This window comes from Phoca vitulina, unplaced genomic scaffold (assembly GCF_004348235.1).
Source record: "Phoca vitulina isolate PV1807 unplaced genomic scaffold, GSC_HSeal_1.0 scaffold58, whole genome shotgun sequence".
NCBI classification, from domain to species: Eukaryota; Metazoa; Chordata; class Mammalia; order Carnivora; family Phocidae; genus Phoca; species Phoca vitulina.
The window spans coordinates 7464832-7492188 of NW_022589761.1; the positions used below are offsets into that span (position 1 = coordinate 7464832).

A 27357-nucleotide genomic window follows, 5' to 3' on the forward strand; every position below is an offset into this window, starting at 1 on the left:
CTACATTCTATGTGAAGTAATATAGTATCACTTGAACAAACACTATAATAAATGAAAGATGTACCCTCTAAGCCCTACAGCAACCACTAACCTAACAAAAAGTTATAGCTGATAATCCAACAAGGGAGATAGAATGGAATCAAATTATCATAAATCACTCAATCCAAAAGAAGTCAGGAAGAGAAGGGAACAAAAAACAGATGGAAGGTTTATATCAATAATCAGACTAAATATAATTTATCTGAACATCCAATTAAGAGGCACAGAGTTTCAGATGGCATAAAAAAGCATGACTCAACCATATGCTGCCTATGAGAAATTTAATATAACTCTACCAATAGTTAGAAGTACAAGGATGGAAAAAGATACACCATGCTAATGCTGTGTAGAGAAAGCTGGAATGACCTTGGATTTGGCAATGGATTCTTAGATATGACAACAAAAGCACAAGCAACCAAAGAAAAAATAGATATACTGGACTTCATCAAAATTAAAAATATTAACAAGAAAGGACATTATCAAGAAAGTGGAAAGACAGCCTACAGAATGGGTAAAAATATTTGTAAATCATGTATTTGACAAGGGTTTAATATATAAAGAACTCCTAAAGCTCAACAAGAACACAACCCAATTAAAAGATGACCAAACACTTGAATATATATTTCTCTAAAGAAGATAAAAATGGCCAATAAACACATACAAAGATGCTCAATATTATTAGTTAAGCAAATGCATATAAAACTATGAGATAACACTTTATACCTACTAGGATCAGTATTATCAAAATAACAAATGTTGATGAGGACATGTAGAACTTGAAACCTTTGTACGATGATGGTGAGAATATAAAATGCTGCAACTTGTTATAGAAAAGAGTTTGGCAATTCTTCAAAAGCTTAGCATAGATTTACCATATGACCCAGCTAGTCCACTCCCAAAGGAATTGAAAGCAGGGACTTGAACAGATACTTGTATTCCTTTTTTTTTTTTAAAGATTTTATTTATTTATTTGACAGAGAGAGACACAGAGAGAGAGGGAACACAAGCAGGGGGAGGGGCAGGGATAGAGGGAGAAGCAGGCTTCCCGCTGAGCAGGGAGCCCAATGTGGGGCTCGATCCCAGGACCCTGGGATCATGACCTGAGCCAAAGGCAGATGCTTAATGACTGAGCCACCCAGGCACCCCAGATACTTGTATTCCAGTGTTCATTATAGCATTATTCAAAATAGCCAAAAGGTGGAAACAACCCAAGTGTCCATCAAAAGACGAATGGATAAACAAAATGTGGTATGTACATACAATGGAATGCTACTCAGCCATAAAAAGGAATAAAGATGTGATAACATGCTACTATATGGATGAACCTTGAAACAATTATGCAAAGTGAAATAAACCATACACAAAAGGACAAATATTGCATTCTGTTTATATGAAATATTTGGATTACGCAAATTCATAGAGGAAGAAAATAGAGGTTACCAGGGGCTGTGGGGAGGGAGGAATTGAGAGTTGATTGCCTACTATGCTTAGTGATTACAGAGTTTCCATTTCAGGTGATAAAAATTTTGGAAATAGACAATGTCGGTTATTGTACAACATTGTGAATGCACTTAATTGCACACTTAAAAATTGTTAAAATGGCAAATTCTGTTATACATTTTATAGTAATACAAAATTTAATAATTTAACATACCAAAAATTGAATTGTACACTTTAAAGGGTGAATTGTATGACATGTGAGTTATATCTCAATAAAGCTGTTAAAAAAAACTGGAGTAGCTGTATTAATATCTACAAAGTAGATTTCAGAACAAAAAATATAGGGATAAAGAAGATCATTCTATAATAATGAAGGTCAGTTAATCAAGAGAAAATAACAATCATAAATGTTTATGCACCCATCAAAATACATGAAACAACAACTGATTAAACTGGAAGGAAGAGATAAATCCACAATGGTAAGTCAGAGATTCCAATACCACGCTCAGTAATTGCTAGAAGAAGTAGACTGAGAAAATAAGCTAAAACATAGAAGATTTGAAAAACACTGTCATTTGAGCTAATTGATATTTACAGACCACTACAACCAACAACAGCAAAAAAAAAAAAAAAAATCCTGTTTTTCAAGTGCACATGGGGCATTTACAAAGATAGAATATATTCTGAACCACAAAACAAACTTCTTTCCAAAATGAAACTGAATTAGAAATCAATAGCTGAGGGGCGCCTCGGTGGCTCAGTTGGTTAAGCATCTGCCTTAGGCTCAGGTCATGATCTCAGGGTCCTGGGAGTCTGCCCCACGTCGGACTCTCTGCTTAGCGGGGAGTGTGCCTCTCCCTCTCCCTCTGACCCTCCCCCCTGCTCATGCGCTCGCTCGCTCTCTCTGTCTCTCTCGGATGAATAAATAAAAAATCTTTCTTTAAAAAAAGAAATCAATAGCTAAAAAATATGTGGTTAATTCTCTAACATGTGGAAACATATACATTTTTAAATAACCCGTGGATTAAAGAAGAAATCAAAAAGAAATTAGAAAGTATTTTGACCCAAAAGAAAATCAAAACATATAAAAATTATGGGATGCCACTGAAGCAGTATTCAGGGGGAAATTTATAGAATCAAATACTATGTTAGCAAAGAAGAAATCAAAGTCTCAAATCTAAGACTTCATTTTCCACTTTAACATACTAGGAAAAGGAAAATTAAACATAATGTAAGTAAAAAACAAAGGAAATAATAAATATCAGAGCAGAAATCAATGAAATAGAAAACTGAAAAATAAAGATAAATCAGTGGAACTAAAAGGTAATTCTTTGAGATTAATAAATATGATAAAACTAGCCAGACTGATCAGGAAAGAAAGGGAAATAAACTATGCATACCAGGAATGAGAGAGGTGACATCACTACAGATTCTACAAATATTAAAAGGACAACATAGTATATCATAGCAACTTTAATCCAATAAACAACTTAGATGAAATAGAAAGATTTCTTTTTTTTTTTTTTTTAAATTTTATTTATTTGACAGACAGAGCGAGAGAGGGAACACAAGCAGGGGGAGGGGGAGAGGGAGAAGCAGGCTTCCTGCCGAGCATGGAGCCCAGTGCAGGGTTCGATTCCAGGACCTCATGATCTGAGCTGAAGGCAGCCGCTTAACAACTGAGCCACCCAGGTGCCCCGAAATAGAAAGATTTCTTGACAGACACAAACTATTAAACCTTACTAAAGAAAGCAGTTAACCTGAAAAACCTTATATGTATTTAAATAAATTGCATTTGTAATTAAAAACCTTCCTCCAAAAAAAAAAAAAAAAATACCAGTCCCAGATAGCTTCACTGGTAAATTCGATTACACATTTCTATTTCATTTTAATTTCTAGTAAACATTTAAAATTCTCTTAAGCATTTAAGGAAAAAAAATGATAATTCTATATATACTCTTTCAGGATACCAAAAAGATGGAAAAATCTTCCCAGCTCACTCTAGGAGTTATCTAGACAAAAATATTAGCGCCCCACCCCCCCCAAACTACAGACCAACATCCCTCATGAACCTATTAATAAAACTTTAGCAAATTGAATCCAACAATATATAAAAGTGATAATGCACAATGGCCAGGTGGTGTCTACCCCAGGAACCTAAGATTGGTTTAAGATTTGAAGCCCAGTGTAATTCACCATATTAATGAACTAAAGGAGAAAGTCAATATTAACATCTCAATAGATGCAGAAAAAGCATTTGACAAAAATCAACATCCATTCTTGATAAATACTTATCAGAAAAAGAAAAAAAACTTTTTTTTTTTTTTTAAGATTTTATTTATTTATTTGACAGGGAGAGAGATAGTGAGAACAGGAACACCAGCAGGGGGAGTGGGAGAGGGAGAAGCAGGCTTCCTGCCGAACAGGGAGCCCTATGCAGGACTCGATCCCAGGACTCTGGGATCATGATCTGGGCCAAAGGCAGACACTTAATGACTGAGCCACCCAGGCACCCTAAGAAAAAAACCTTCTTAACTAAATGAAGGCCATCTAGCAAAAGCCTTTTAGCTACCATTTCACCTAATAGAACAACACTGAATACTTTCCCTCTAAGATCAGGTACATGACAAAGCTATCCCCACTTCTATTCAATCTTGTATTTAAAGTTTTTGCCAGTGAAATCAGGAAAAGAAATAAACAGCATACAGATTTGATAATGTAATGAAGAGTCTAATTCCATTTTTTGATGTTTGCTCATAGCTCTTAAAAAAAAAAACCCATAAATTTTTTTTTTTTTAAACAAGACACTTGACACAAAGGGAAAACTATCTAGGATTCATTTCTTTTAGAGTAATTTATCCTAACTTAAAGACAGATTGCCTTACATGTAACAGCTATGTACAAAGAAGTTATAAAATTATCCTTGGTTTAACAATGATAAATGAAAAAACATTAAAATTATCCAAACAAGGTATACAAGGATTTTTGTTGTTCTGTTTTTTGTTAAACAGCAAAATAACTTACAGAATATAAAGATAAAAGCTGAAGAGTATACCACTAATGGAAAGGGGGTATTTTCACAGAACCAGTATTTTTCTCCATCCCATCTCCATTTGATGTTAATCAAAACATACCATCAGCCATTTAGTTTTTTTTTAAAGCAATATGCTCATGCACATACACCAGTTCCTTTATGTACAATAAAGGAATAAGGAAGAGGAAAATGAAAGACTAGAGAAAACCATACGGTAGTAGTTAAGATGTGGTGGAACCAGATTGCATTTTTCTAATTGAGAATGTCTTCTTTGTCTGGAGAAACAGAGTTCTGGAGTAACGTAGCAGATCCTTTTTTAGTAGGCATCCCCTGTCTGCTGCTGGAACACATCAATTATGTTTTAATCCTCCATTTCCAACTGTGCAGATGAGTCTGTTTCACTGATTGGCTGCCTGTCAAATCAGAACCTAATTCATCTCGTTAACAAACCCTATTGTTCACAATAGGCTTTCATTCGTTTATTAAGTATTGTATGCCCTCTTAATCTTAAAATTGCACCCACGGGACCATCCTGTTCTCCCACCTCAAATGAATATGATCATTGTTCTTGGTCTTGACTCCTTCGATGCGCTGTTTGCCAGCTGCGGTGAGGTCTTGAGTCTCCTCAGCTGCTGCTTCACCAGGTGTGCACTGAAGGAACATGCAAGCAGCCCCAGAAGTGGCAGAAACTCCTGGCTTTTAAGCCTCACTCCTCCTTTCTCTTGTGCCCCACAAGCTCAGGTGCTCCCTCCTTTGGCACTTGCAGGAGATTTAAACCACACAAGCCTCTGCCATAAAAACTCCCTGCCAGGGCGCCTGGGTGGCTCAGTTGGTTAAGCGACTGCCTTCGGCTCAGGTCATGATCCTGGAGTCCCTGGATCGAGTCCCGCATCGGGCTCCCTGCTCGGCAGGGAGTCTGCTTCTCCCTCTGACCCTCCCCCCTCTCATGTGTTCTCTCTCATTCTCTCTCAAATAAATAAATAAAATCTTAAAAAAAAAAAAAAACTCCCTGCCAATTTCAGTTCCTTGCTTTTGCAAACCACTTACAGACTTTCTTGGGAAGCCTGCCCTGCTTTTCTAGGAAGCTTCATTATGTCAGTAATAAAACTTTTCATAACCCGCTTGGGGTGTGTGTGTGTGTGTGTGTTCATCAGTCTTAACATCCCAACCAAATTTTGCGGGTAGTACCTGCAGATTGGAAAAGAAATGGGTATCACTATTCGCAACAGATAGGAATAGGTACCGATGTCTTTTTTCACAGGTGACAAGATCACCTATGTAGAAAATCCAATGGAATCTCCAAAATTCTAGTAGAAACACTAAATGACTTTAGCAAAGTAATAGGCTCTAAGATCAACATACAAAAACCGATTGTATTTCTATATGCTGGCAAGGAACAATTGGAAATCGAAATTTTTTAAAATGCCATTTACAATAGCATCAAAAACTCTGAAATAGGGGTAAATCTGACAAAAGATTTCATTACCTTTATGTAAAAAACTACAAAATATTCCTGAGAGAAAGAAGATCTAAATAAATGGAGATATATACTGTGTTCATGGGTCACAAGATTCACCATTTTAAAGATGTCAATTCCTCCCAAATTCATCTGTATTTTCAACACAATCTCAGTATCTCAGATAGGTTTTTTTTTTTTTCATTTCTGTTTTTGGTATAAATTGACAAATTCCTTCTAAAACCTTTCCTAGGTGTTTACCTAAAAGAAATGAAAATTTATATTCACACAAAAAATTGTACATGAATGTGTATAGCAGCTTTAGTTATAATGGCCAAAAGTTGGAAACAATACATGTCCTTCAATAAGTGATTGACTAAAGAAAGTGTAGTATATCCACATGGATATCCACTCAGCAATAAAAAGGAATGAATTACTTAAACATGTAACAACATATCTGAATCTCCAGGGAACTAAACTCCATGAAAAACCAATGTTTAAATTACATATTTTATCATTCCATTTATCTAATATTCTTGAAAGGTAAAATTACAGAGATGGGAGAACAGATTAGGGTTGCCCAGCCTTAAGGAGGCGGCTGTGGGCAGAAAGGAAGTGGGTGTGGCTACAAAAGTACACATGGAGTATCTTCATGATGATGAAAATATTCTAAATCTTGACCGTATCAATGTCAATATCCAGGTTGTGATATTATATATAATTTTGGAAGATGTTACCACTGGGAGAAACTGGATAAAGGGCACATGGGATCTCTGAATTATTTCTTACAACTGCATGCAAATCTAGAATTATCTCAAATAAAAAATTGAAATTTTAAAAAAGCCAGGCCAAAAATAAAATAAATTCTAAAGTAGTAGACCAAAACCCAAATACATTAAATGTAAATTCACTAAATATGTCAAATTAAAGAGTAAGATTGTCATTATTTTTAAAATAATGCTGTTTAATAACAGACACACCTTAAAAATAAACCAGGTTAAAAGCAAAAGAGTAGAAAGAGATAAACCATGCACTAACCCAAAGAAGGATGGTGAAACTATAGTAATATCAAAATAGACTAAGATAAAAAAGCAATTATTATAAATAAAGAGTAAATTCCATAATCACCCTGTTGGATCGATCCATAAGAAAAGTTATCACAACTCAAAATATCTATCATCCATAAGAGAGCTTCAAAATATGTAAAGCAAAGTTAACAGAAATAAAAGGAGAAATAGACAAATCTACAACTATAGAAAATTAGGAAGCTGGAGGGACATAGAACAACTAACTGTTCTTTTATCATCTCAACAAAATGATAAGCAAAAATAATTCTTTCAGTAGACAGAAAAAAATTTATTGGTAGAGACAAAAGACAAGCAAAACTTATTTGGAGGACATGTTCTCTCTCATGTAGTGTTTGACTGGGAGTCTCTTGTCCCTCCCCAGACACAGATTCACACTACTCGGAAAAAATGCCCTTTATCATCTAGTGAAAGACTATCTTCTGCATCCTAGAGGTAACATAGTCATATGGCCTTTTTTTTTTTTTTAAGATTTTATTTATTTATTTGACAGAGAAAGACACAGTGAGAGAGGGAACACAAGCAGGGGGAGTGGGAGAGGGAGAAGCAGGCTTCCCGCTGAGCAGGGAGCCTGATGTGGGACTTGATCCCAGGACTCTGGGATCATGACCTAAGCCAAGGGCAGACGCTTAACGACTGAGCCACCCAGGCGCCCCATCATATGGCTTTTATATAGCTTCATGGTAAGCTTCTGAGTCAGAAGCCTCTCCCATACCTTCAACAACCACAAGCCTCTGATACTTAGCATGCTGTAGTCTGCGGCATTTTGTTCTCTTTGCCAACATACCATGGCAGAAAAGCATTGGGCTAGTGTTTACATAGACATTTTCTCCATTTTAGTCTCTACTGCAAAATTATTGCAGAGTCTTCAACTCTCATTGTCAACTGTTTTTTAATTTTTCTGAAGTCAGAGCCGAACCCACATGAAATGCTGAAAAAAAGAATGAGATCTTTAGGGCAGAAGTGACATCTAGTCTGGTTTGCTAGATTTTTAGGTTTTTGCTCCTGGTTCTTTCTCTGCTTTGTCCCGTACACTTTTCACTCCCGATGTTGCGGCTACTTAGAATTCCATTTGATGGCTCAATGTCTTTGCCCTCTTCAACAATATCTTTCTAAATTACCAGTATCACCTTTGTCCATGTGACACACACCGAATGTGGACTAACACAGAATTAAAAAGCTTGGGTGTTTCAGTAATATGGATTCACAAACCTCTAAGATTCCTCCCATTTATTATCTTGGTGGCTGTGGTTTATCGGGGTAACCTTTTAAGTTTCAATATTGTAACAGGGGCCAGTCAGAAAAGCAGAAACACAAAGAATTAACACAAGCACACTGTCTCTGAAAAAACTGCAGGGTCGGAATCAAACGGTCACAAGAACATACAACGCGACCATGGTCACACAAATGGTCGCAAATTCGCACGACCCCCAAAGTCCCTGGACCTCAGAGTCTCTCCACTCCTTAGACACCCTACCCCAAGCTCCACGGCCAATATCTCCCGTACACGGTCACACAACGCCACGCCTCTCTTTTCTGACTGCCGCCAGAAGCTTGAGGCTCAAGCTGGTCCGGCCACAGGCCCCTGATTTTTTTCCCACACCTTCACCCCCCTGAAGTCCAGGTGGGGCCTGGACCAGACGGAACCAAACCGACTCAGCGGTGCTTCCTTCACGGATCAGGCACCATAACCCGGGAACAGGAGACCCAGCCAACCACAAGGAGAAAGACTTTTCGCAGAAAAGTGACTTGGCCGTGAAGGCCTCTGGGAAATGTAGTCCGTAGCCTGAAAGTTGCGAACATTTCCAGATTCTTCTCAGCACCAAGTTGCACTCCCGGGCTCCGAGTGGAGTGCCGGGCTCAAGCGAAGCAGCTGCAGCAAAACTCAGCTGAACCTCCTCGGCAGACCTGGGCGTCCTTAACCGCAGCGGTAGATTATTCCGGCTACTCGCCGGCAGAAAAGCCGACCCGCCCCCTTGAGCCGCAGGGGCCTCTGGGAAGTGTTGTCCGGCGTCTAACGGACCGAGGCTCGTGCTGCCCTCAGCCGCAGCCGGCGTTGACCTTAGAGGCGTCTCTGACTCGGTCCGCACCGGCGGGGCCACTTGGGCGGCGTTGAGCTGTGGAATTGGGCCTGTGTCCGCGGGCTGCGTGGTGAGTCTTCGGGAGGCCGCCAGCTCCGTGTCTGGGACCCTTTGTGCTGGCTGGGAGTAGGGGCCTGCGGACCCCGTGCCTGTGTTGTTGGAGGAGGATGCCGGCAGGGCTGTGCCGGCGCGGCTGGTTCCCTGAGGCCGTGGGAGTGGCGCGTGAAGGACTGTGAGTGTGGGGAGTGATATGACCGTTTGCCAGACATTTGTCTGTGACTGAGTGTGGCCGTGAGAACGTGTGTGTGAGCGCATTTTGTGGATGTGCTTTTCCTTTTATGTTTCATTATGAACGTGGATGCGAACGTGCGTGATGGGGGTTCGTGAGTGCATGAGAAACTCCGTGGATGAGAGGTAGAGCACGGTTGCGGGTGTAGATTTGTGCGACTGTTTGTATCTGGGCTTCTTTGCTTTGCTTTATGGTCATTGGAAATACGTTTTTATGAGAGCCATCAATGCCCCCAACACTTGTAGTATTTATTTGTCTTAAATTTTATTTTTGTGTATTAGCTACGTTGTTTTGTGTGCGTACTAACTTCTTGCTCCTTGCCCCCGACTGCCCGCCCCAAATCGCAAAACACAGAAAAGCTCAAAGAAAACAAAAATCATTCATAAGTCTGCCAGCAACTATCAAAATTCACTTCCCATCTTTCCCCCCTCTGCGAATACATACACATGCATTCATATATTAATATCCAATTATTCTCCTGTAAGGTTCAAATAATTTACACTATTATTTTTTTTTTTTTTTAAAGATTTTATTTATTTATTTGACAGAGAGACACAGCGAGAGAGGGAACACAAGCAGGGGGAGTGGGAGAGGGAGAAGCAGGCTCTCCGCCGAGCAGGGAGCCCGATGCGGGGCTCAATCCCAGGACCCTGAGGTCATGACCTGAGCCGAAGGCAGACACTTAACGACTGAGCCACCCAGGCGCCCCTAATTTACACTATTATTGGCATAGTATAAGATTGCCTGTATTCATACACCCTTGATAACAATGGTTATCTACTATTAGTAATCTTTGCTAACTTCATAGATGTAAAATTAATTTGCAGTTGTTTGGTTACTACTGGTCAAGCATTTTAAAAATCTTTTTGTGTGGGGGCGCCTGGGTGGCTCAGTCGTTAAGCATCTGCCTTCGGCTCAGGTCATGATCCCAGGGTCCTGGGATAGAGCCCCGCATCGGGCTCCCTGTTCCGCGGGAAGCCTGCTTCTCCCTCTGCCACTCCCCCTGCTTGTGTTCCCTCTCTCGCTCTCTCTCTCTCTCTCTGTGTCAAATAAATAAATAAAATCTTTAAAAAAAAAAAAATCTTTTTGTGTGACTTATGTATTTTCTAAAATATTTTTCTAAAGCAGTATTCTGTTTTCAAATTTATTTTCTAGGTTCTTCAAGTATTCATTTATTCATCAACACACCATTTATTGAATGCTGTCTGTGTGACAGGAACAATTCTAGATGCTTCAGATATAGCATTGAGCAAAAGAGAAACTCTGCTGTCATGGTACTTACATTGTTGTGGGCCAGATAATAAATGAGGTAAGTGAGTTAAATGTAACATATAAGGACATATAGAATTAGAGAAGGGAATTAAGAGTTTAGATGGGGTAGCCAGGGAAGGCATCCTGAAAAGGTAATAATAAAGATTTGAAGGAAGTAAAGGAGCTGTTCATGCATATAATTGAGGAAAGGTTATTCCAGGCAGCGTGAACAATAGTTACAAAAGTCCTGAGGTGGGAACATACCTGTTAACAGCAAAGAGGTTGGTGTGACTGAAATAGAGCAAATGAGATGAAGACTAGTGAAATGAGAGAGGGTAAATGGAGGGAAGGAGGGCAGATCAGGTTGGATCTGGATAGGCTATATTATGATTTTGGCTTTTACTGTGAATGAGATGGGAAGCTGTTGGAGAGTTTTGATTATGGGAGTGATATTATTTGCTTATGATATAAGTGGATCACTTTGGCTGCTCTGATAAGAGTACTACAGGAGGAAGGATGGGGTGAGGGGCAAGGGCAGAAGCAGAGAGACCAGTTAGGAATACAACACAATAATTACAGTAATCTAGGGAAAAGATGTCAATGACTTGGACTAGAGTAGTAAAAATGGTGAGAAGTCATCATGCATTAGATATAATTTAAAGATAGAGATGATACAATTTGCTGATGGAAATCTGATGTGGAATGTGTGACAAGATGACACAATATTTTTTAATCTGAGCAACTTCAAGAATGGAGTTATCATTAACTGAGAAAGGAACGAAAGTAGGAAAAACTGACTTGGGGCATAGGGAGATAGATTTCAGTTTGGAATTTGGTATATGAAGCATGAGATGTCCACTAGACATTCAAGTAGAGATATTAAGTTGGCAGTGGGATATACAAGTCTGAAGTTCAAAAGAAGGATCTAAGATCTAGGCTGAAGACATAAATTTGGGAATTATCAGTATATAGATGATATTTAAAGCGAATGGACTGAATGAAATCAGTTAGAGGGTAGGGTAGGTAGAAGAAGGTAGAGGTGAAGGACTTACCTCTGGGTCACTCCAACAAAGTCTGGGAAATGAGAGGAACCAGCAAAAAGGACTGAAAGGAACTAGCTTGAATGGTTGGAGGGAAGCTAGGTGAGTTTGATATACTGGAAACCAAAGGAAAAATGTGTGTTAATAAGAACTGTGTCAGTGCTGCTGATAGGCCAAGTAAAATGGGGACTGAGAAAGGAATGTTGACATTAGCAACATGAAAGTCATTGGTGATCCTGAAGAGCAGTTTCACCGGAGTATGGGGCTAAAGAGAGAAATGGAGGAAAAAAAGGGAGATACCAAGTATAGACAACTCAGGTTTTTCTTTAAATGGAAGAGGGGAGGGAAATGGAGGGGTAGATGGAGTTGGATTTAATCAGTGTTTGTTTCGTGAACTAATTAGGAACAATGTGAGAGGCAAGAGTGTCTAAGTTGGCAGGAATTAATTAAATTGTGAATTTTAGGCCAGGTAGGTAGAAAAGTCAGGACAGGAAGGTGAGGGACAGTGGAAAATTGGTAGAACGAAGGAATGGAAGTTTCTGATGGGGTTGGAGAACTGTTCGGTTGAAATACTAGAGGAAGTAAGGCAGAGAGGAGGATATTTTTCCCTTTAGTTGTCAAATGTTTTCAAAATAGAACAATCCTTTTTACCACCATACCAGTTTAAGAAAACATGGAAGATTATTAGCTATATTTCAGTAGGGGTTACAAAATGATGGTATTCGAGTTTTATATCCCTTCATTTACTGGCTGGAATATTTTTTTAAAGAAAAAATTTCTGTCATCAATTCTTTGGTTACCTTGAGGAAAGTTTTTACAGGAAAAGCAGAATAAATTGATTCTTTCCCTTTATAGGTTTCAGGCTATTGAATTGGTTCCTTAGCATTTTCCAGTGAGTTATTATTTTACTGTTATATACGCATAGATTTTAACATATTTGGTATGATTCAAACCATTGTGGTTATTTTCTTTGTGAAGCTCAAATTTTCCCATCTTTGGTTATCTCTTTGAGATGGTTTATAAGTCTTTCCAACACATCTCTAGAAGTCTTTGATAGTGTTCTACATTTCTGGTATGAAAGGTTATTCCAAGATCATTTTGAACATTTCCTGCCCTAGGCATGGAATCAAGCATTTCTTTATGGTGCCCTCCTGATTCCTTTTATTGGGAAATGATATTTTGAAACCACAGTTACAGGCTTATTGTTACTGGCATGGTCATTGTTTCTAACTTTTTTTTCTTGGTGGACAGAGCTAGGAAATGCATTCTTTTTATTTTTTTTAATTTTTAAAAGATTTTATTTATTTACTTTAGAGAGAGAGAGAGTGGGGGGGGAGGAGCAGAGGGAGAGGGACAAACAGACTTCGTGCTGAGCACAGAGCCTGACTCGGGGCTTGATCCCACCACCCTGAGATCATGACCTGAGCTGAAATCAAAGTCGGATGCTCAACCGACTGAGCCACCCAGGCACCCCCTTTTTATTTTTTAACAGCTTGATACATTTTATCCATCTAAGGTGTATAATTCAGTGTTTTCTTTAAAAAATTCACAGGTACACCCATTACCATAATGTAATTTTAGAGCACTTTTGTCCCTACTAAAAGAAATACCCATTAGCAGTCAGTGTCCTGTTCCCCTCCCTCATCCCAGTTTAATCAACCACTAATCAGCTTTCTGTCTCTATAAATTTGCCTATTCTAGACATTTCATATAAATGAAATCATACAATATGTCATCTTTTGTGACTGGCTTCCTTCACTTGGCATGTTTTCAGTGTTCATTAATTTTGTAGCAGGAAATATATTCTTAACTTAATGAGTTCATATGGCTATTTCCAATTCTAAAAATTTAGAATTACCCGGTTTTTACTTTGGTTTTATTTTTATATGTTTTATTTGCTCGTCTATCCATCCATGTTTTTATTTCTATGGTATTGGTTGTTATTTCTCCTCTCTCATTGTGATTTTATTTATTTGAGTCCTTTCTCTTCTTTTCTCAATAATTCTGGCAAGAGGTTTATCAATTTTATTAATTTTTTCAAAGAACCAGCTCCTGGTTTCATTGATCTGTTCTATTGTTTTTTTAGTGTCTGTGTCATTTATTTCTGCTCTACTCTTTATTATTTCCTTCCTTCTGCTGGCTTTAGGCTTCGTGGTGTTCTGCTTTCTTGCCTTTTTTTTTTTTTTTTAAGATTTTATTTATTTATTTGAGAGCGAGAAAGCATGAGAGCGGGGAGGGTCAGAGGGAGAAGCAGGAGCCTGCTGCGGGACTCGATCCTGGGAGTCGATCCTGGGAGTCCAGGATCATGACCTGAGCCAAAGGCAGTCGCTTAACCAACTGAGCCACTCAGGCGCCCTCTGCTTTCTTGCTTCTTAAGGTAGGCCTGTATTGCTGTATACTTCCCTCGTAGGACTGCTTTTGCTGCATCCCAGGGGTTTTGAACCATTGTGTTTTTATTTTCGTTTGTTTCCAAGTATTTTTTAAAAATTTCTTCTTTGATTTCCTTGTTGACCCATTCATTGTTTTGTTTTTTGAAGATTTTATTTATCTGTGTGCGTGAGCAAAAGTGGGGGAGGGGCAGAGGGAGAGGGAGAAGCCGACTCTGCACTGAGCAGGGAGCCCGACACGGGGCTCAATCCCAGGACCCTGGGATCATGACCTGAGCCGAAGGCAGATGCTTAACCGACTGAGCCACCCAGGCACCCCAGCCCATTCATTGTTTAGTAGCATGTTTAACCTCCATGTATTTGTGGTCTTTCAAGATTTTTTCTTGTGGTCAACTTCTAGTTTCATAACATTGTCAGAAAAGGTCAAGGAGTCTTGTTTATATTCTATTTTGCCTCTACCATCTTGTTTCTCTCTACTCTTTTTTTTTTTTAGTAACTTTTAAAAATGTTTTAGTGTCACATTTCATTTTTTAATATGAGCAAATATGCTTAATGTGTGTATATTCATGCCATCCCTCTTAGATAAATTTAGGTTACAATTTCCATGTTTTTTTAATCTCACTGTTCTTAGCTCATCTTAAATTTGAAGATTGGCTTGACAAGTTGAATAAAAAACGTTTTTTGAATTGTTATTGGAATTATATTAATTTTATAGATAATATTGGGAAAAGTGTTATCTTTATCATGCTCACTTCTATTTTTAAGCATGATATTTATTAACACTACTTTTATGAACATCAATAAATTGAATAAATTTTCTTGATTAGGCTCTTACACAGCTTTTGTTTGCAATATTCCTAGTACCTTAGTGTTGTTCTTGCTTTTGTGATTGTGAATAGGTTAGTTAAAATGCCACACAGATCTCCTACTGTGTTTAATTCACCTCTCCTGTTTAAGCATTTACTTTGTAACCTTTGACTATTTTCCAGAGTTACTGTAAGGTTGATTCTGACAGGTTTTGCCAGCTCTTTCAGTTTCTGGGCAGACATGGAAGCCTAGAGTTTCCTACTCTTACATTTTTGCTGATGTCACTCCTATTCCTTTACTTTTCACCTGTCGGAATGTTTATATTTAAAATGTGTTTCTTGTAGGCACATATAGTTGGGTCTTGGTGTAAGTAGGCTCCACGCCCAGATTGGAGCCCTACATGGGGCTTGAACTCACGACCCTGAGATCTAGACCTGAGCTGAGCTCAAGAGTCGGACACTTAACTGACTGAGCCACCTAGGCACCCCAGGTTCTTGGTGTTTTTATCCACTTAACAATCTGTTTTTTCATTGGTGTGTTTAGACCATTTAGACTTAATGTGATTATTTATATAGTTGCATTAATATCAACCATCTTTGTAACTGTTTTCTGTTTGCTCCATTTGCTATCTTTTTTTTCCCTTCCTTTGACTTCTGTTTTTCACTGAGCATTTTGTATGTTTCCATTTTGCCTACTGTTTTACTATATCATTTATCCTTTTAAGAAGAAAATTGGTGTTACTCTAGAGTTTACAATATATATTTTTAACTAATCCAAGTTCACTTTCAAAATGCTATAGTACTTTGGATATAGTGCAGGGAACTTTATAACAGAGTACAGTTGACCCTTAAACAACATGGGAGTTAGGGGTGTCAAGCCCTGAGCAGTCAAAAATCCACCTATAATTTTTGACTCCCCCAAAACTTAACTACTAATAGCCTACTATTGACCAGAAGCCTTACTGACAACACAAACTGTTGATTAACACATTTTTTTTTTTTAAGATTTTATTTATTTATTTGACAGAGAGAGACACAGCGAGAGAGGGAACACAAGCCGGGGGAGTGGGAGAGGGAGAAGCAGGCTTCCTGCAGAGCAGGAAGCCCGATGTGGGGCTCGATCCCAGGACCCTGGGATCATGACCTGAGCCGAAGGCAGACACTTAACGACTGAGCCACCCAGGCGCCCCAACACATTTTTTTTTTAAGTTATCTGTATTATACACTGTATTCTTACAGTAAAGTAAGCTGGAGAAAAGGTTAAGAAAATCATGAGGAAGAGAAAATACATTTACAGTACTGTACTGCATTTATTGAAAAATATCCCTATATAAATAGACCTACACAGTTCAAACCTGTGTTGTTCAAGGGTTGACTGTATTCCCAAGTCCACCTTCTCATTCCTGTGACATTCCTGTCATCATTTCACTCATGCATGTGCTATAATCACCTAATGCATATAAGCACCTAATCACCTAGTACAATTATTTCTTTAAATAAACATCTTTTATATTTATTTATTTAAAGGTTTTATTTATTTATTATGGAGAGAGTGCATGAGCCGGGGGAGGGGCAGAGGGAGAGGAAGAAGCAGACTCCCCACTGAGCTCAGTCTCAGGACCCTGAGATAATGACCTGAGCCAAAGTCAGATGCTTAACCAACTGAGCCACCCAGGCCCCCCAATAAACATTATCTTTTAGATAAATTAAGAATGAAAGAGCCAGAAGATTTTATTTTACCTTCATTATTTCTTCTCTCATGTGCTGCTTTTCTTTATGTAGGTCCAAGTTTCTGACCTATATCATTTTTCTTCTGCCTAAAGAAGGCAGACACTTAACCGACTGAGCCACCCAGGTGTCCCTATTTCTCCTTCACTTTTTTTAAAGACGTTTATTTAAATTCCAGTTAGTTAACATACTGTGTAATATTAGTTTCCTTCACTTTTGAAGGATAATTTCCTCGGTTAGTGAATTCTAGGTTGGTGGGATTTTCTTTTAATACTTTAAATATTTCACTCCACTCTTGTTTTGCTTATATGGTTTCTGATGAGAATTCTGCTGTAATTCTTATCCTTGTGGCTGTATCCAGAAGTTGTTCTTTTTCTCTGGCTTCTTTGATCATTTCTCTCTCTCTCTTTTTTTTCTTTTGGTTTTCTTTAATTTCTGTATGATATGCCTGTGTATGGATTTTTGGTATTTACCCTGCTTGGTGTTTTTTGAGCATCCTGAATATGGGAATAAAATAGATCCAGAGAGGGAGAGATCTCTCAGTCAAGGGATAAAGTAGTTCTTAATTTGACTTCTTATAGGACAAGAAGGAATTGGTTTAGTGAATGATGGAGCTGATCAGTAATCAGGACAGGGTTTCCAGGTGGTGGGGAAATGATATACAGTGGCTTTTAAAGGGAACAAGTGCTCTTTTTTTTTTCTTTTCTTAGCTTTTTTTAAAAAAAATTTTTAAATGTGAGTGTAGTTGACAAATGCTCTCTACTTTTAAAGAAAGACACAGAATTATAAATGGCACATCCTGCATGTGATTTAAACATTTGTTGCCCAATGGAATCCACAGACACATGAAAGTAGTGGAGTGAAGACTGGGGAAAAGTTTGGGTGGTGGTGGAAATAAAATACTCAGTTACCACCATGGAGCCAAATCCCCAGTGTGCAAGTTAGCTCAGGCTATCTAGAGAATTGCTGTGTAAATGTAGCCAGGGGTAGGGCTCTCAGTGATTTTTGGATATTAGGCAAAATTTGGATTCAGGCGGGCATAGATGGTGATGGTGGTGTTGGCGATGCCTAAATTGTTATGTGTATTTTAACTGTATTGGAGCTCATTTTAGGAGGTAATAATACATGGTAGTTCAGAAATTGAACAAATTGCTATATATCACAGTAAGTTCTTTGCAAAGGAGGAAGAAAAATAACATTTGCCATGACTAGCACATCTCGTCTGAGATGTTATGACAACTATAGCACAAAGGATGGGAGGGAGGAATTTGGAATGGATCATTATAAATTTACTCTAGTACAAGTAAAGCAGTGTAGTATATTGTAAAACCTAGGGAAACCACTAACATTTTTTTAAAGAGGTACAAATAATAATTCAGTACAAGAGAAAAATGGAATAATAAAAAGTACTCAATTAAGCCAAGCCAAAGCAGAAAATGTGGGGACAAAGAAACGGAACAAATGGAGCAAATAGAAAACAGCTAAGATGATAGATTTTAATCCAGCTATACCAATGATTATGTTAAATGTTGATCTAAACACACCAGTTAAAAGATAAAGATGTTTAGCAACATTGGATAAAAGATCTCCTAAATGCTGTTTACGAGAAACCCATTTTAAATATAAAGATTGATGCATTGAGAGGAAATGACAGAGAAAAATATATCAAAGATATATGAACCAAAAGGAAGATAGAGTAGCAATTTTAATATTAGACAAGTAGATTTCAAAACAAGGAATATTTATCAGGGATGAAAAGAGACATTATGTCATGATAAAGGGGTCACTTCTCTAAGAAGACATGACAGTTCCAAAATGTAGGTGTAGCTAACAAATGAAGCAAAACCTGATAGAACTGAAAGGAGAAATAGACAGATGCACACTTATAATTGGGAGCTTTAAAGCTCCTCTCTCAGTAATTGATGAAAAAAGGAGGCAAAAGGTCAGTAAGGTTATAGAAGACCTAACAAACATTTATCAGCCAACATTCAAGTGTTTAATGTCAATTTTTTGGTGTTCAGATGTTAATGATCTTTATAGAACACTCCACCCAACAAGAGCAAAATATGTGTCTTCCTCAAGTACACATGAACGTTCACCAAGATAGATCATACTCTGGGCCATAAAACAAACTTTAGTAATTTCAAAGCAATAGAAGTCATTTAAAATGTGTTCTCAGACCATTCCAGAATAAAGCTAGAAATCAAGAACAGAAAGATATCTGGGTCATCTTCAAACACTTGGAAATTAAACAACATACTTCTAAATAGCCCATGAGTCAAAGAGGAAATCTCACAGGAAATTAAAAAATATTTTGAATGGAAATGCAACATATCATAACATGTGGGACAGCTAACTCAGTACTTGGAGGGAAATTCATAGTACTAAAATGCTATAAGTAATTAGAAAAAGTTCAGATCACCACTGACTTCCACTTAAGAAACTATGGGAGAAAAGGAGCAAATTAAACCCAAAGCAAATAAAAAGAAATGGATATTAAAGACTACAGCAGAATTCAATAAAATTGAAAACAAATAATGGAGAAAATCAGTGAATCAAAACTAGTCCTTTGAAAAGATCAATAAAATTGTTAAACCTCTGGATGGTCTGACCATGAGAAAAGGAGACAAAACACAAATTGCCATTTTTGGAGTTGAAAGACAGGGTCTCACTCACCTGATAGACCTTGAAAGGGACACTAAAGGAATACTACAGATACTCAAAGTCCATGAATTCTCCAGTGGACCCACAACTATATGGTCAACTATCTTCAACAGAGCAGGAAAGAATATCCAATGGAAAAAAGAAAGTCTCTTCAGTAAGTGTGTTAGGTAAAATGGGTACTTTTTTTGAAAGACACAAACTACCAATATTTACTCAATAAGAAATAACCTGAATCATTGTATTATTAATGAAATTCGAATTTGTTGTTTAAAAACCTATGATACAAAAGCAACAAAATTAAAAACAAACAAGTGAGACTACATAAAACTAAAAAGCTTATGCATAGCAAAGGAAACCAACAAAATGAAAAAGCAGTCTACTACAGGGGAGAAAATATCTGCAAATCACATACCTGATAAGGAATTAATATCCAAAATATATAAAGAACACATAAAACTCAATAGCATAAAACCCCACAATATCCAATTTTAAAAATGGGCAGGAGATCTGAATAGACATTTTTCCAAAAAAGACATACATATGGCCAACAGATACATAAAAAGATAAAGTGATATTCAGTGATTAGTGATCTTCAGTGTTTAGGGAAATGCAAATCAAAGCCACAATAAGGTGTTACCTCACACCTGTTAGAATGGCTATTATTGAAAAGATAGGGAATAACAAGTGTTGGCAAGGATGGAGAGAAAAGGAAACACTTATGCATTGTTGATTGGAATGTAAATTGGTAGAGCCAGTATGGAAAATAGTATGGAGGTTCCTCAATAAAAATAGAAATGCCATATGATCCAGCAATACCACTTCTTGGTATTTTTTTTTTTTTTAAAGATTTTATTTATTTATATTGGTAGAGCCAATATAAACCCCCAGGCGCCCCTACCACTTCTTGGTATTTATCTGAAGAAAACAAAAACACTAACTTAGATATATGTAACCCCATGTTTGTTGCAGCATTATTACGATAGCCAAGATATGGATGCAACCTAAGTGTCCCATTGATAGATGAATAGGTAAAGAAAATGTGTGTGTGTGTGAATGAATGTATACATACATACAATGCGATATTATTCAGCCATAAGAAAGAATGAAATCTTGGGGAGCCTGGGTGGCTTAGTCGTTAAGCGTCTGCCTTCGGCTCAGGTAATGATCCCAGGGTCCTGGGATCGAGCCCCGCATCGGGCTCCCTGCTCCGTGGGAAGCCTGCTTCTCCCTCTCCCACTCCCCCCTGCTTGTGTTCCTGCTCTCACTATCTCTCTCTGTCAAAAAAAAAAAAAAAAAATGAAATCTTGCCATTTGTGACAACACGGATGGACCTTGAGGGCATTATGCTAAGTGAAATAAGTCTGTGAAAGAGAAGTACTGTATGATTTCACTTATATGTGAAATCTAAAAAAAAAAAATAGACAAATGCCACCCTAAAATACCAAGCTCATAGATAAAGAGAACAGACTGGTGGTTGCCAGAGGCAGAGGGTAGGGTAGAGGATGAGAGAAATAGGTGAAGGTAGTCAAAAGGTACAAACTTCTGGTTTTAAGTCCTAGGGATGTAATGTACAGCATGGTGACTATAGTTAACAGTACTGTATTGCATATGTGAAAGCTGCTAAGAGAGTAGATCTTAAAAGTTTTCACACAATAAAAAAATTCTTGTAACTATGTAAGGTGTTAGATATTAACTAGACTTATTTTGGTGATCCTTTCACAATGTACTCAAATGTTGAATCATTATATTGTACACCTGAAACCTATATAATGCCATATATCACTTATACTTTTTTTTTTTTTTTTAAGATTTTATTTGACAGAGGGAGTGAGCACAATCAGGGGGAGCAGGAGAGGGAGAAGCAGGCTTCTCACTTAGCAGGGAGCCTGATGCAGGGCTTGATCCCAGGACCCTTGGGATCATGACCTGAGCCGAAGGCAGACAGACCCTTAACTGCCTGAGCCACCCAGGCGCCCCTCAATTATATCTTAATAAACAAAAAGACTTTCTAAAAAGGAAACTACACACCCGGATAATTTCACAAGTGAAATAGCAAACATCTAAGGAAGAAATCATAACAATAGTATGTAAACTTTTCCAGGAAGTAGAAGAACCGGAACACTTTCCAACTCATGTTATGAGACCAGCCTTACCCTGATATCAAAACCAGACAGAGACATTACAAGAAAAGAAAACTGCAGACTAGTATTTCTCATGGACTTAGAAACAAAAATCCTCAACATTGAATTGAAAAATTGAATCTACCAATATAAAAAGGATAATATAACATGTCTAAATAGGTTCATTTTGGAAATACAAGATAATTTTTTTAAAGATTATTTAAGAGAGCATAAACAGGGAGAGAGAATCCTCAAGCAGACTCCCCACTGAGTGGGGAGCTCAACACAGGGCTCAGTCCCAGGACCCTGAGATCATGACCTGAGCCAATATCAAGAGTTGGCCACTTAACCAACTGAGGCACCCAGGTGCCCCAAGATAAATTTTAAGTTCATTATTTGAAAATTAGTTACTGTAATTCACCAGAAGAGACTAAAGAAGTATTGTATGATCATCTTGATAGATGCAAAAGAAGCACTTGACAAAATTCAGTATTTATTAATGAAAAAAATAATTCTCAGCAAATGAACAGCAGAAGGAAATGTTCTTTACTAAAGATCATTTAAAAAAAAAAACAAAACAAAAACCAAATCCTAGAGCTTATATTGTACTTAGTGCTGAGATAATGCTTTACTTCTAAGATTGGCAACAAAGTGAAGATGTCCTCTGACACCACCATTGTTCACCATTGTATTGGAAGTCCTAACTAGTGCAATAAAGCAAGAGAAGGACAGAGGCATACAAATCAGAAAGGAAGAAATACAGCTGTTTCTGTTGCAGACAACACAATTATTTAGATAGAAAACCTCAAAGAACCTACAAAAAAGTTCCTAGACCTCTTAAATGAATTTAGCATGGTTATAGGATACATAATCAGTATATAAAGTTAAATCATTTTTATATTCCAGCAATGAACAATTGGAGTTTAAAATAAAAATTTATTAACACACCCCAAAATAAAATACTTAAAAATAAATCTCACAGAATATGTGTAGGCAGGGGCGCCTGGGTGGCTCAGTCGTTAAGCGTCTGCCTTCGGTTCAGGTCATGATCCCAGGGTCCTGGGATCGAGCCCCACATCGGGTTCTCTGCTCAGCGGGAAGCCTGCTTCTCCCTCCCCCACTCCCTCTGCTTGTGTTCCCTCTCTCGCTGTCTTTCTCTCTCTGTCAAATAAATAAAATCTTAAAAAAAAAAAATATGTGTAGGCACTATATGCTGAAAACAAAACTGTGATGAAAGGAATAAAAAATAAGTGGAGAAATATACTATATTCATGGATTGGAAGACTCATTTTTTCATTTCTCTTTAATTTGATCTATAGATTAAATGCAATCCCAATCACATTCCTAGCAATCTTTTTTATAGATTTCAATTGAGGATGGAGGTGGAACCCAAAATGGAAGGCAGAATGAGACAAATTTATTTACTTGTACTATTATATAAATGTAGGACATAACTGTGTTGAAGGTGACAGAGAAGAAACCCTCGTTAAAAGCTCTCATTTCTTTTCCTCATTTGTAAGTCCTTAACAAAATATAAAGTCATTTTTGTTGAACCATCCAGTTCACATACTGTTGCTATTAGAAATTCTTTTTTTTTTTAGGGGCGCCTGGGTGGCTCAGTTGGTTAAGCGACTGCCTTCAGCTCAGGTCATGATCCTGGAGTTCCGGGATCGAGTCCCACATCGGGCTCCCTGCTCAGCAGGGAGTCTGCTTCTCTCTCTGACCCTCCCCCCCTCATGCTCTCTCTCTCTATCTCATTCTCTCTCTCAAATAAATAAATAAAATCTTAAAAAAATAAAACCATCATTAGGTGCTTCAAAGAAATTAATGGAGTCATTTTTTCCCCACTTTCTGTTTCTTGCCTTGAGAAATTTAATGATTTAGGGAAAGAGGAAAGAGAGTTGGGGGAGTCCTAATTGGTGTCCACTCTTAAGCTGGTTGATGACTTCAATTCACTGTAAGCAATTGCTCTTAATATAATAATTCCTTTTTTATCTGTGCCCACATAGACCCATGCCCAGTACTAGAACTGGAACAGTCCTGACAACAGAATGTGCTGGTATACACCCCCAGGTCCAAGGGGCTGCTATGTTCAGGAGATAATATGCAGAAAAAATAAATAAAATATCACAAATTTTTCCATAACCCTTCCCCCCTAATAAATACCTTAACTCCTGTTAGCCAATATTGTGTCACATTGTAACTCATAGCTGCAAGGGATGCTGGGAAAGTGTGTAACTGGAAAAGGGGAATAGGATTACTTTCACTGACCTAGATCAATCATGATTCATCCTTGGGAGGAGGTATATTGCCCTGTGAAAAAAATTAAGGTTTAGTTTTCAAGGAATAAGGTGAGGACAATGGCTATTTTTGGTAACATTATCTGCCACATATGGCTTGGAATATGCTGGTTCTCTATCCTTAGCAAGGTATCAAATTTTCTTTACAGGATTTTGCACTGTTGTTGCTGGGGAACTACTGAGACATCCATCTTATTCTGCTGTCCTCTTTTAAAGATTGATTATGATGGTTCTAAGAATGTGGGGTTCCCAGGGTCACAGTGCTTATTAGTGGTAGAGAGACTAGAAAGCAAATCTCAGGTCACTGTTCTTTTCCACTATAATTCATCTGTTCTAGTGATTTTTTAAAAAGATGCTTTAAGAAAAAACTTGAAATGAGTGACAAAAATCAATTACAAGCCAACAACAACCAAAAAAAATTTTTTGCTGAATAAATTAATAGATTAATTTTCCTTAATCAAATTAAAACTGGGAAAGGGACTGTGCATGGGGACAGGGGAGGACATCTGTGTTGTTCATTATACACTGTAGTATTGCTTGAATTGATTGCAATGATACGTGTTTTCTTGATTAAATTTTATTTTGGGGAAAATATGTGAATTTTATTTTAAAAAACGAAATAGTGCTACTAGACTTGTAATAATATGAAAAACTATACCCTGTTTCTGTTTTCCCCATCCCTAATTGCTGATCCCAAAGAGAAGCACTTTCAGCTCCTAAGTGTGATTTCTTATATTTCTTCAGTTTTTCCAAATCATGTTGTTATTTGACACTTTTCAGATTTATATATATATATTTTACTATAGCAAATAAGAATATAACTCTCTTACCACCACCAATATCTCTGATACACATCACTCAGACACAAACTTCTCCTTACTCCTTCCTTGAAATATATTACCATTTTGGTTAAATTCCCATTTAGTTGGTAATGTCTCAATACTTTAAAATACCTTAGTTATTTTGTAAATTTCATAATTTTCTTGGTTATGTTCTTTCATGAAGCTATATATCTTCCTGTTCCTTATGAACTGTTTTTTTTCTGATACAGAACTATTGACAAATTCATGGGACATCTCCCACATATGAACTTTTATTCTTATCCACCTTATGCCTAAGCTAAGCATAATCATACCAGTCATCCTTATACCTATCAGCACCTCTGGTATGAATATTCTTGGCCTTTCTGATGGATCCAAGAATCATTTACAGGGTGACCTTTAGTCCACCTTGTGGGTGCAGGTTCTGAAACCACAAAGCATGCCTGGTCTAATGGCTTTTCTTCTCTTTCCCAGTTCTGCCTTTTCAAGCCCTGTCTTTTACCAGAAAGAAGAGGAAATGACTGAATCCCAGGTAAATTTTAAGTAGTATGTTTGTTCTCTGCTTTATTCTACAGTGTAGTTTAAAAGAATTATAGTAATCCATATAGTAAATTGGAAAATCCTCTATAGATAAAGCTTTTTCAGAGGAAATAGAGTTGGAAGATTAAGACCAGGAAAGAGTTAAAATATGGTAATGCAGGAATGCCTGGGTGGCTCAGTTGTTAAGGGTCTGCCTTAGGCTCAGGTCTTGGTCCCAGGGTCCTGGGATTGAGCCCTGCACTCCTGCTTGGGCTCCCTGCTCATGCTCGGCAGGAAGCCTGCTTCTCCCTCTCCCACTCTCCCTGCTTGTGTTCCCTCTCTCCCGGTCTATTTGTCAAATAAATAAATAAAATCTTTAAAAAAAAAAATATGGTAATGCAGAAAGGTGTTCATTCAGAGAGATTAAAGTTGGGCTTCAGTTTTCAATTTCATTATTATAGGTGAAACAAACCAGAGCAAAAAATTCATTACATAATTTGCATTGTAAATAAAAATGAACTTTTCCATTTAGGTAGTTTTTATTTGAGGACAATAATTTGCATTGTAAATAAAAATGAACTTTTCTTAGGAGAAGTAAGCTTTTCTTTGGTACCTAGGGCAGTAAATATAGTGTGACCTCTTGTAGTTGACAAACCCAGCTATTTTGATGGTCTGTTTTGATAAAGGATAAAATAAAGAATATATGTTAAAATAGCCAGCATTGGAAAGAATGCAAATGAAGATTATCAGAAAAAGGAATAAATTATCCCTTTCGTGAAATGGAAGACCACACAACAATTAAAAAAAAAAAAAAATGACAGATACTGGTTACTCACAACAATATAGATAAATTTCACAAACATTGGAGTGAGAGAAGCCAGAGACAAAATAGACGGTTCCATTTATATGTAGTTTGAAAGCTGGGAAAACTAATCTGTGCTAGAAATCAGGATAGTAGTTACCCCTAAAAGGATGTTAACTGGGAAGGGATATGAGAGAATCCTCTGGAGTGCTGAAAATGTGGTTATTTTGACCTGATTACATAAATATTTAAAGGTATAAAAGTGTATCATGTTGTACACTTAAGATTAATGCATCTTAGGGGTGCCTGGCTGGCTCAGTCAGTAGAGCATGTGACACCTGATCTTGCGGTTGTGAGTTTGAACCCCACGTTGGGTGCAGAGATTACTTAAAAATAAAATCTTAAAAAAAAAAATTAGTGCATTTTACCACATTATTCTATATGTGTCATACATAATTTTAAAGAATACTAGAATATCTGAAGAAATAGATACGTGTCTCTCAAATGACCCTACATAATTATATTTTTCAACGAGTATTTACTATAGATTGGGCCACAGTCTAATAATTTCTGGTAAATTATTATAATTTTAGGCACTGAAATGTGAACAGAGAATATGTTTTATTTGGTTTACTGGTGTGTTTCCAACCCCTAGAACATTCTATGCCTGGTATGCATAGTTTTTGTGAATATTTGTGGTTTTAGTGACTTGAATCCATGGTTCCTTGTTTATTTTACTCTTAAAGTAAGTGATATCAGGACGCCTGGGTGGCTCAGTCTGTTAAGCATCTGCCTTCAGCTCATGTCATGATCTCAGGATCCTGGGATCAAGCCCTGCATCGGAGCCCTGCATGGGGCTCCCTGCTCAGCAGGGAGTCTGCTTCTCCCTCGGCCCCTCCCCCCTGCTTATGCCTTCTCTCTCAAATAAATAAAATCTTAAAAAAAAAAAAAAGAAGTTGATGTCTGCCTCCTCTTCAAGGATAATTCCTTTTCCTCAGAACTTCATCCTTCATACTTCCTTTGGAATCTTTCTCTTTACAGATTTATCCTGCACTCTTAGCTATTAAACATATCTCACTTTACTGCTATTTCACCCTCAGCTCAAAGCTTTCATATACTGAGATATACCTTTCTTTGATTATGTGTCCCAATTAGCAGCTTCTCTACTTATCCAGTTTTTTCTTCAAACTCAGTTAATTTTCAAAGTGAACACACTGTGTAACTTACAAAAGCAATAGATCAACAATTAGAACATTACCCTAACAGCCATGAGATTTCTTCTGCACCTTTCCAAGGTCATCACCCCTATCCCAGGGCTAAGCACTATTTAACTGCTATCACCACAGATTATCTCTGCCTAAGTTTGAACCTTATTAATGTATATACTCTGTGTCTGGCTTCTTTTGCCTAATACTATGTTTGTCAGATTCATGTTGAATTATTGCATGTAGTTGGTAGTTTGGTTAATTTCATTGCTTTATATTATTCAATTATG

General features: G+C 37.5%; 1 protein-coding gene across 2 annotated transcripts in view; it reads left to right on the forward strand.

Annotated features, from left to right (window-relative positions):
• Window positions 1-9049: 9049 nt before the first annotated feature.
• The window catches only part of LOC116623242 (zinc finger protein 569), a 59562-nt gene continuing 41254 nt past the window's right edge, over window positions 9050-27357 (forward strand). For both annotated transcript variants that reach the window (XM_032390196.1, XM_032390197.1), the window contains exons 1-3: window positions 9050-9205; window positions 10580-10733; window positions 25016-25073. In XM_032390196.1, coding sequence (XP_032246087.1) covers window positions 10729-10733; window positions 25016-25073 — 63 coding nt within the window. In that variant the 5' untranslated portion in view covers window positions 9050-9205; window positions 10580-10728. The remainder of the gene's footprint in view (window positions 9206-10579; window positions 10734-25015; window positions 25074-27357) is intronic.